This window comes from Entamoeba histolytica, genomic scaffold (assembly GCF_000208925.1).
Source record: "Entamoeba histolytica HM-1:IMSS scf_1104750518245 genomic scaffold, whole genome shotgun sequence".
NCBI classification, from domain to species: Eukaryota; Evosea; order Mastigamoebida; family Endamoebidae; genus Entamoeba; species Entamoeba histolytica.
The window spans coordinates 35,768-46,906 of record NW_001914985.1 but is presented as its reverse complement, the minus strand read 5'-3'; the positions used below and the strand labels follow the sequence as shown (position 1 = coordinate 46,906).

The 11,139-nt window shown below is 26.6% G+C and overlaps 6 protein-coding genes across 6 annotated transcripts; 3 read left to right on the top strand and 3 right to left on the bottom strand.

The window, feature by feature from the left end:
• Positions 1-41: 41 nt before the first annotated feature.
• EHI_128230 (midasin, putative) lies at positions 42-791 on the top strand (the record flags this gene model as incomplete). The annotated part of the gene is made up of 1 exon (XM_001913808.1): positions 42-791. The coding sequence occupies one exon, from the start codon at positions 42-44 to the stop codon at positions 789-791; it is 750 nt and encodes a 249-aa protein (XP_001913843.1).
• A 613-nt stretch (positions 792-1,404) lies between these two features.
• EHI_128220 (5'-3' exonuclease domain containing protein) lies at positions 1,405-4,014 on the top strand (the record flags this gene model as incomplete). The annotated part of the gene is made up of 1 exon (XM_001913807.1): positions 1,405-4,014. The coding sequence occupies one exon, from the start codon at positions 1,405-1,407 to the stop codon at positions 4,012-4,014; it is 2,610 nt and encodes an 869-aa protein (XP_001913842.1).
• A 161-nt stretch (positions 4,015-4,175) lies between these two features.
• On the bottom strand, positions 4,176-5,081 carry EHI_128210 (uncharacterized protein; the record flags this gene model as incomplete). The annotated part of the gene is made up of 1 exon (XM_651979.1): positions 4,176-5,081. One exon carries the CDS (start codon positions 5,079-5,081, stop codon positions 4,176-4,178), a length of 906 nt encoding a protein of 301 aa, XP_657071.1.
• Positions 5,082-5,406: 325 nt separating this feature from the next.
• EHI_128200 (protein with DnaJ and myb domains) lies at positions 5,407-7,067 on the top strand (the record flags this gene model as incomplete). The annotated part of the gene is made up of 2 exons (XM_651978.2): positions 5,407-5,473; positions 5,521-7,067. 2 exons carry the CDS (start codon positions 5,407-5,409, stop codon positions 7,065-7,067), a joined length of 1,614 nt encoding a protein of 537 aa, XP_657070.1.
• Positions 7,068-7,166: 99 nt separating this feature from the next.
• On the bottom strand, positions 7,167-8,294 carry EHI_128190 (peptidase S54 (rhomboid) family protein; the record flags this gene model as incomplete). Its single annotated transcript, XM_649665.1, has 2 exons — positions 7,167-7,749; positions 7,822-8,294. The coding sequence occupies 2 exons, from the start codon at positions 8,292-8,294 to the stop codon at positions 7,167-7,169; spliced, it is 1,056 nt and encodes a 351-aa protein (XP_654757.1).
• Positions 8,295-8,594: 300 nt separating this feature from the next.
• EHI_128180 (Rab family GTPase) lies at positions 8,595-9,221 on the bottom strand (the record flags this gene model as incomplete). The annotated part of the gene is made up of 1 exon (XM_649666.1): positions 8,595-9,221. The coding sequence occupies one exon, from the start codon at positions 9,219-9,221 to the stop codon at positions 8,595-8,597; it is 627 nt and encodes a 208-aa protein (XP_654758.1).
• Positions 9,222-11,139: the final 1,918 nt, after the last annotated feature.

Here is an 11,139-nt window from a genome sequence, read left to right as displayed (position 1 = left end):
AGAAATTAAGAATTGTGTTAGAACCATCATTAGCAAGTCAGATGAAAGGAGACTATAGAACTGGAAAGAAAATTAATATGAAGAAAGTAATTCCATATATTGCTTCTGGATTTAAAAAGGATAAAATTTGGCTTAGAAGAACAAGAGCACAGAAAAGAGACTATCAAATATTAGTTGCAATAGATGACTCTCAATCAATGATTATAAATAATGCTGGTGAAATGGCATTAGAGACAGTTGCTTTATTGTCTAGTGCATTAACTAAATTAGAAGTAGGTGAATTAAGTGTTGTTAGATTCGGAGAAGATGTAAAATGTGTTCAAAAGTTTGGAACAACATTTAATGAAGAAGATGGAGCAAGAATTGTTAAAGAATTCCAATTTAACCAAAATAATACTGACATGGTTAAATTAATGAAGTCTTTGTATGTCTATTTACATGAGAGTGGACTTGTTTGTCAACGATATAACCCTTCTATTGAACTGGATGTTAAACAAATTATTTTTATCCTCTCAGATGGACGATTCTCTGACAAAAAAGGTATTTCTAAAATACTAAGAGACTTCTCTTCAATGAAAACTTTTGTTGTTTTCATTGTCTTAGACAATCCTTCAAACGAATCAATTCTTGAAATGAAAAGTGTTAACTTTGAAAATGGACAAGTTAATGTAGAACATTATATGGATACTTTCCCATTCCCTCACTACATTATTCTTCATGACTTAAACACTTTACCGAATGTTTTAGCTGAAGCACTGAGACAATGGTTTGAAATGACAACCCAAAACTAAACATACGATTGAATTGATTGAATTTTTATTTAAAATCTCTTCATTGTTTATCTTGTTTTGTTCTTTTGTTATTTCTCAAACAAGTAGCATTTTATAACTGTAGTAGCACTGAAAAGTGTTTGTTATGAACATACAGTCTTGAATAACCATTATTAACTTGAAAATAAAACATTTAAAACTTAGAAGAAAAACAAGGTTATTCAATGATAAAATATTTTAGTCTTATCCCTTAACTTTATACATTCTTTTGTTTTGCAAATTATTACACTTAAAAATAGCATGTAAAATTTTGGCATGTTCACAGCTTATTTGATGTAAATGCAATAGTTATGTTATAAAACTTCAGTATTTTCATGAATAAGAGAATAACAAAACAAGAATATCTTAAAGAAATAAAGTTTTTTATTTTCTTATGAATATTAACAAAATCTATTGACTAATAGTTTTTCTTATTAAGTAATAGTTTAATTTTTTTATTCAAAAAAAAAATAAACAAAAATGAATGTAACAAAAAAATAATATCTTTCATTCCAATTAAAATAGCTTTGATATATAAAACACAAAATAAAACGAAAAAAAAGACTTAAACCTAAAATTGAACTTGAAAGGGTCAATGGGAGTTCCATCATTCTTTAGATGGTTAAAGCAAAGATTTCCAAAGATTATTGTTGACTGTCAACCATCTTCCCAAGAGAAGTATGGAGATCTAAATGAACCAAATGCCAATGGAGTTGAATATGATAATTTTTATATTGATATGAATGGATTAATTCATCCATGTTTCCATCCACAAGACCGACAATCACCTGAAACAATAGAAGACATGATGGTATTATTAACCAGATATTTAGATTACATTATTGACATTGTCAGACCTAGAAAATTATTGTATCTTGCTGTTGATGGAGTTGCACCAAGAGCAAAAATGAATCAACAAAGAAGTCGTAGATTCAAATCAGCAAAAGACGCAGAAAATGCAGAACTTAGACAAGCAGAAGATAATAAAAAAAGATTAATGAATGGATTACCTGAAGTTCCTTATATAAAACCATTAGATTCGAATTGTATTACTCCTGGTACAGAATTTATGTCAGTAGTTTCTAAAACATTGAAGAGATATATAAAAGAAAGAATGAGTCAATCGAGTTATTGGAATAAACTTGTTGTTATTTTAAGTGATTCTGGTGTACCAGGTGAAGGAGAGCATAAAATTATGGATTTTATTAGAAGACAAAAAGAGTCACCAGACTATAACCCAAATATTCATCATTGTATGTATGGATTAGATGCTGATCTTATTATGTTATCTCTTGCAACCCATGAACGGTTCTTCAGTATTGTTAGAGAAAAAGTATTTTTTGAAGATGATCGATGTTATATTTGTAATGGAGTTCATCCCCCAGATAAATGTCAACGTAGAAAAGAGGTTGGTGCTATGGACACTATTATAAAACCATTCCAATTTCTTCATTGTCATATTCTTCGTGGATATCTTCAAATTACATTAAAAGTAGAGGGATTTGAATTTGAAAGATGTGTGGATGATTTTATTTTCTTCTGTTTCTTAGTTGGAAATGACTTTTTACCACATATTCCATCGTTAGATATTAGAGACGGAGCAGTTGATCTTTTAATGAAAGTTTATCGAGAATTTTTACCACATGGAGGATATATCACAGAGAGTGGAAGTCTTAATGTTACCAACGCCAAGAACTTTTTACAAGAAGTTGGTAAGGAAGAACCAGCAATCCTAGAAAAAAAATGTCAAAAAGAAAAAATGAATGCTAAAAAAAATTTTGATAATCAAATGAAACAATTAGAAATGAGAAAAGCAACCATTTACAAAATTAATACTTTAAAAAGTACTGAAGGTATGAATGAACTCACTCCAGAACAGCAAGAACAACTCAAAACCCAAGAGGCAGAAATAAAATTAATTGAACAAAAAGAAAATAGACTAAAAGAACGTCTTAAGAAAGCTGAAACAAAAGACTTATTGAAAATGGGAGAAGTGGGATATACTCAAAGATATTATAGTGTAAAATTTAAGATAGACCCCAAAAAAGATACTCAGAAAATTCGGGATATTGTTCATAGTTATTTTGAAGGAATGAACTGGGTTCTTGGATATTACTATAAAGGGTGTCAGTCATGGGATTGGTATTATCCATACCTCTATGCTCCTTTTGCAGAAGATATGGGAGAATATGTTGATGATAATTTTGAGTTTAAATATAAGAAGAGTATTCCATTTAGACCATTTGAACAATTAATGTCTGTATTACCACCTAGATCTAAAAGTTGTTTACCACAACAGTTCCATGATTTAATGAAATCTAAAGGATCACCAATTAGTGAATTTTATCCAGATACATTTAAACTCGATTTTAATGGAGAAAAAGTTGATTACAAAGCTATTGTTGTATTAACTTTCATTGACCAAGAAAAGTTATTACATTATGTTAAGCCAATAGAAAAGAAATTAAAAGGAGATGCAAAAAGAAGGAATAGAAGATATGGTGATTCCTATATATTTATTGGTAAAGATAATGCAAAATATTTCACTACTATACAAACGTTTAAAGCTGCATGTTCAAGTAGTTGGGGATTGATTAAACCTACTATCGATAAATTAAACAAAAAAGATAAAAAAGTCCCATTATCAGATTATAAAGAATTATTAACACCAATCACAAATTTTCAACAAGGACTAACTGGTTTTATTATTCCAGTGGATGACATGGAACTTGATGAGGACCAAAACCAATGTTTTGTTGCTGGATTTATTAATCCTCAATTTGAAGAAGGGCATGTGTTTAAAACACGATATTTAGATGGAGACCCTATTACTCTTCCTGAGATTAGTGTTCGTGGATTTTCAAATACAAAGCCAAGTAGTACTTATCAACATAAAAAGAGGGTTAACACTGGTGATAGTTATATTGATGAACGTAAAAGAGAACTTAAAGATGACTATCAACAAAAAAGAAAGAATAAATTCTTTTCAAAAACACCATCTTTTAATAATGACTCAAAACCATTTTACCAACGTAGCTTTAAACAAGATCATACATATTTCCCAAGGTATAATAAAGGTCAATACCATCATTTCTCAAGTTATAACAGTTACAAACAACACGGTCAATTTGATAAATTTAGTTCTAGTTATAATAGTCGTCGTTTTAAGAATGAAAGACGTAGAGGTTATGATGACTATGAGTAAGTGAGAAAAAAACTAATTGAATTTGATTGATTTCTACCTTAAGTTAATTATTTTTTTAACTTTGCTAACACAAAGGAAAAATAAAAAATGTTATTAAAAAAGAGAGTTTCGTGATTGAATCATATCAAAAAGTGACAATTTAAATAAGCTGTCGACTCTTGTTATTCGTAACGCCCAAGTGCAACGAATTGGACATGAGGATATCTATCTTTGATGATACTGTAATTTTGACAAAATCCACTTCTTTTCCTCATTTCTTCTAACGCTAAAACGCATTTATTAAATAAACCAATAATCACTCTCGTTTGTGACCTTTGTTGAGGGTCTTTTATAATTTTTAATAGATCAAGCATATTTGACTTTGTACAATACAACTCAAATATTTTATGTGAAACAACACTTGGATATCCTTTTAACAAAACAATGTTAGAGTTTCCAATTATTGAATCAGTAAATACTTCACAAAGTAAACGATATTCAATCTGAAAACAATATTTTGGGACTTTTTTACAAACACTTGTTGTTGATATATAAAATTGAGTATTTAAATCAGTTTGTGAAATATGATTGATATATTCATTGAGAATAGCTGTTTTGATAAAAGAAGGTTTTCCTGAATACGGTTTGTTTAATTGAACTTCTTTTATCGAAAAAGGATTTATTGATTCTTTAGTACTTACATTGCTTGTTGCGACACTTGTTGACGTATTTCTCTTCTTCGATATCAGTTCCTCAACTAGTAGCTTTTGTTTGTGTTTTATTTCATTTGAACCATTTTCAAAAATCTCTTCGTCAACTTTTTGACCTCTTTGAGAGTATTTTTGTAATAAAATAAGCCGTTCATTTGAAATATCAATTTCTTTTTCTAAGTGGATGACTTTTATCTTTAGCTCTTCACGTTCTTCAGTTACCCTTTTGATTTGTAAACTGAGTTGCTCGATAGCTTTTTGTTGCGACACTACTTGCTTTTCCAAAACAGAAACAGTGTGACTAATCAACTCTTTTTCTCTTTCTGCCAATCGCAATTCGACATATTTTTGAAGTGATAGTTGTACCGAATCTCCCATTACCAATTTGAGTTGTGTCTTATTTTCTTTATTTTATACTGGATATTTATCTAAATGTTAACTTTACATCTAACCAAACTGTTTTTACTGAAATTTAAAAATACATATATCCCTTCAACCTTTTCGCAGTTTTTTATATTTTTTAACAAAACCTGTAATCTAGAATGACCCCTTTATTTTTTTGGTGTTATTTCGTACTTGTCAACTACAAAAACATATTTTGATATGTTGGATGAATTTGTGATATGTTTTGTTTTTTAATATCAAAATAAATTAAAAAAATGTTATTTTCAAACCCTTAAAAACAAAAATAATTAAAAATACAATGATTAAATTACTGAAGGAAGTGCCACAAGACTATGAAGGAGATGTTGTTTTATGTTCATTAAGTTGTTTGTTCATAAGTTGTAACATGTTTATAAAAACAATAACAAAAAAGGGTGTGAAATAAAACAACAAAGACAATGCGAACATGCTGGGGAAAGGTATGAACAATTACTCAATCAAATGTGTTGTACATATGAAAATAAAAAATTTAACAGAGAAGAAGATGAAATTAAACAAGAAGAAGGATATTGTAACAATAAAAAAGGAGAAAAAGATTTTAGTAGCAAATTTAAACCACATGTCCAAAGTATTAAAACAGGAGACTATTATGGAATGCTTGGTTTAGGAACTGTTAGATGGGAAGCTAGTGATGATGATATTAAAAAAGCATATAAGAAAATGTGTTTAATTTATCATCCAGATAAAAATAATGGAGATGATAGTAGAATTAAACAAATTATTGAGGCATATAATATTTTATCAAACCCAGAAAAAAGAAAACAGTATGACAGTTCAGATAATACTGATGACAAACTACCACAAGACAGACAATATGAAGAAAATGAATTCTATACTATTTTTGGGACATACTTTAAAAAGAATGCTAAATGGTCCATTAATAAAAATGTTCCTGACTTTGGTGATGAAACGTCATCTGATGAAGATGTAAATAAATTTTATACGTTTTGGTATTCATTTAAGTCATGGAGAGATCCTCCTTTAGATGAGATGTATAATATAGAAGAAGCAACATGTAGAGAGGAAAGAAGATGGATGATGAAAGAGAATGAAAAAAAATCACAAAAGAAACGAAAAGAAGAAGGGTTGAGAATACGAAAATTAGTTGATATGGCATATAAACGAGATTTTAGAATAATCAAAAAGAAGATGAGAGAAAAAGAAGAGAAACAAAGAAAGAAACAAGAGTTAGAAGAAAAAAGAAAATTAATAGAACTTCAAAAAGAACAAGAACGATTGAAGATTGAAGAAGAACGAAGAATTTTAGAAATAGAAGAACAAAAGAAAAATGAATTATTAACACAAGAACGAAAAGAAAAAAAAATTCGATTATTAAACTTATTTAATTTAGAGAAAGAAAATGAACATTTTAAATGTGGGATCAAAAATGTAATTGTACAAATGGAAGATGATGAATTAAATACTATATCATCATTACAAGAGCAATCAGCAATAGAATTTTTGAGACATAAAACAATTCAATATCTTGAAAAGAAAGAAAAAGAAAGAGAACATCAACTTCATAGAAATGTATTAGATGAATGGAATTCTAATGATATTGAATTATTTAAAAAAGGATGTAAAAAATTTCCTGTTGGTACAGAAGGAAGATATAGAAGAATTGCAACATATATGAAAACAAAGAATGAGAGTCAAGTTATTGAATATGCAAAAGCTTTAAATGCAAAAATGCATACAAATATTCAACAAAAGAAAAATAATAATAATAATAATGTTCTTGATTGGAGCAAAGAACAACAAATTCAATTACAAAATGGTATTAAACAATTAAATGGTTATAAAGAACAAGATAAATGGGATAAAATAGCTCAAATGGTAGAAGGTAAAACCAAAGAACAATGTATTGAAAGAGCTCAATATTTAAAACAATTAGCATTACAAAAGAAATCAATGAAATAAATATTTTTACAATTTTAAATTTGTTTTTTTATTTAAAAAAAAAAAAGAAAAGAAGTAAAGAATTAATAATAATTAGTGAAAAGTACATTTAAAAACAAATCAATTTGTTTGAGCTGATATAGTAATTTGTAAAGGTTGAATCCATATGAATAATAATAAACAAAAAACAATAAAATATGTTAAAAGAAATGTCACCAATGAAACATAAACAATTGTCTGTAGTAATAATGGTTGTTGAGAAAACCATGGATTTAAATTAACAAAATATAACACTCCAAGAACTAACCCAACAATAACACTTCCTAATAAACATGTAAAATCTTGTAATGGAAATAATTGTGCAAATACTATTACTAAAAGACCTATTAATGATGTAAAAACTGCTCTTTTAAATTGTACTTTATAACTTTGGTTTGTTAACGCTAAGTCAACAAGAAATACTGATATTAATCCAGCAAATGGTCCCATAGAACATACTGCAATATTATTACAACTTAATACACAACTTAATAACACCCCTGCCTCTCCACTAATAATATACGTAACAAAGAATAATATTATTCCCCATCTATGCTCAAAATATAAGAAAAATCTTAGTGCAAATATAATTTCAACTATTAACCCAAATAATGATGGACTAAGAAATAATGATGTAAAAAGTCGATATATTTGATAATTTTGACTATTTTAAATTAATTTTTCTTCTTATTTTATTAATTTGATATATATCCTTCTAAAAACTATAATAACAAACGTTATATTATATGAATATTTTGCTCCAAAATCTATTATTTTATCTGCACTTGGACCTATCCCTGGATTTATTGAGAACGATGCAACTCCACATACACATAATTCTCCAATAAATACTCCAATCAATAATAATGTGAAAATAAAAGATATAGACATTGTTGCTCTTATATATTTTTCTATTCTTCTATTAGAAATAAATGGTGGTATTAAACATGGAAATACACAATACAGTATTTGTTTAAAAATATTTATTTCATTCTCAAATGGAGTTATATATCCATCAATATCAACAAACCCTTCTTCTTTTTCATTTGAATGATGTGGAAGAAGTATTGTACTAAAACTAAAACCTTGAAAACTTTCTTCACTTGAAGAAGATGAACTTCTATCTATTTTAATTGACGTTTGATCATTTTCATTATTATTATCTTTTTGTTCGACATTATAAAGAGAGACAAGTGTGGTATTTTCCATTTCTCTTCTAATTCTAATTTCATCAGTTTTTTTACCAAGTCAAACAGTCCTTCCTTTGCCTATTCCCAATAGTTTCCTTCTTACTAGCCTATATGATAGTCACATGCCTACCATTTCCTTTTTTTTGCCTTATTGATGAATTATAATTTATTATAATAAATTTTATTAATCTTATGATTTTGAACAATATGTAGATTAAAATAGAACATTTTATTTTCTTCTTAACTAACTCTCTTTCTTATTTTCTTTATTACAAACAAAAAACGATAACTGTAATATTGATTTATTAAAGATTAAAATTTAACAAGAACAGTCATTGGTTGTTTGCTGATTACTTCTTGGACTATTTTCTTGTTCTTGTGTTATTTCAACAATCTCATTCTTTTTTTCACTTATATGAAGGTTTCTTTTGATAATAATAGATACCATTTCTTGAAAGGCTGAATCAATATTAATATCTTTCTTGGATGAGGTTTCAATGTACAATGGAATATCGTTATTAGAAACAAATTTCTTAATGATGTCTTCAGGAACACGAACATTATTTTCATCAGTAATTAAGTCTAATTTATTTCCAACTAATACAACAGGAATATTTTTGCTTTGGTCAACAAGGCTATAGAAATCATCTAACCAATCTTTACAATGGTTTAATGACTCCATATTATCTAAACTGAACACAATAAATATCCCTTTTATATCATTAAAGAAAACACGTGAAACAGATCTAAATCGTTCTTGTCCAGCAGTGTCCCAAATTTGTATTGGATAACTTTGATTATCAACGACCACTTCTTGATTAAATACCTCAATTCCAATGGTTGATTCATATAAATCGTTATATTTATGGAAACAAAACCTTTGAACAATACATGTCTTACCAACTCCCATATCTCCCAATAATCCAATTTTAATTTTATTTGCCATGTTATTTATTATTTATAGTTCTTTTGAGATGCTTTTGATAAAAATTTTAATTTCTTTTATATAACACTTTCACTTAAAAGTTAAATTTGTGTTTTTTAATTTCTTTCTTTAACTTTCTCAGAACTTTTTTAAATATTATAAGTCAAATCTCTGTTACACAAGATTGAGAAAATGACAAGCAAATAACGAAAAATGATGAATATCTTAAATAAAATGAAGTTCCAAGTGTATTTCTATCAAATGGACATCTATAAAGAAAAGATAGATTCATTAGTTGATAGTTTTAAACAATTAACACATTCTCAATTTCTAAATAATACTCGACAAAAATATTGATTTAAACAATGAATTATTAGATTCAACTTATTTGAATTTCTTTATTTTTAAGGTTCAAAGTAGTTTATTAAATTTTGAAATGGTTCATTATCTTAAATAAGGAAACAACCATAATTTTAGAATAAGTGTTTTATTGACAATTGTTACATTATTATTTTTAGTTATTCTTTATTTTGTTTTATTCAATAAATAAAAAACGATAGAAAATTAAAAATATCCAATTGATAAAACAGAGGCAATACACTTTGTTATACAGGTTGTTTTCAAGATGTAAGCTATTTAAACAAAACTTTTGAAGAACAACTATATTATTATTTATAATGAATAAAAAAGAGAAATGGGTAGTATTATACATGAAAAAAGTAATTTAATAATGAACTTTTCAGAATAACCCAAATTTTAGACAGAGTATTTTTCTATTTTTTCAGAAATATTTTTTTTATTATTTCAAACAAAGAGTTATATTTGTCGTAAAATCAGATATTTGGCAGATACTCCTATTCATACAACAAGTTATAAAAATTTTCATTTTTTAAAAGGAGTTTGATTAACACAAACTTTGTAAATATTTTGAATATAAAATAAAGATGTTTTAAATTAAATCTTAATGACTTTTAAATTTGATGTTCAACGCAAGTCTACAGTACAATTAATCATCAACAACTGAAAATTATTTAATATAAATCAAAAGAAGTTTTATTGATAAATATAGTATGTTTTAAAGTTATTCAATATTCATGTTTTGTGCTATTCATCAAATTAAGTACAAAATTTGATAATATTTTTGGTAATATAAATCATGTAAAATGGAAAGTAATACAATGTTGATGAATAAAACTGAAATTACATAAATACATAATTCATATAATACAAAGACACCACCAAAATGAAATGATTAAATAAAATAAATTTATAAAATGTCTGCGCTAACGCGATCATGTTAAACGTTAAAAAGTTTGAGTTAGTTTGATTAACGTTATGTGTTTCAAGATAATGCCAATTCTTAAATTTAATGATTTGATCAAACAACTATTGTGTTTATTGAATTAAGCTTTATTTATAACATTTGTTCAATAAATTATAGTTACCCTATTCTTTAAGAAGGGGGTAGTTATGAATTGTTTTATAATTCGACGTATTTTGTTTCTGTTTATTTTTATTGACTTTTCACTGTTTTTGAAAATTTTGTATTTTTATGACTTTCTTGGTTTCCGTATTATTTTATTTAATAATTTCTTTTCTTTTTAGAAATGTTTTGTGGGGGTTTTATTTATATTTTTATTATTTTATTATTTGTCTATAAACATTGTTGAGGTTGTTTTTCCTATTAAATTAAGTCATTATAGTCATTTCTGTTTTTTCGTTTGGTGAATTTTTTTGTTATTTTAAAAAAAAATTAATTGATTACTTATCCTTTTGTTTCTGAATGATGTATTAGTACTAATATAATTATTTTAAAAAACCTATTGAAAGATTTTGCGTTTTTACAATTGATGTTTAAACAATCCCATTAAATATTTTTTCTTTGACTTAAAAAAATATTTATGTTTATAATGTTAGTGTGTTGTTTATTCAGAGACAT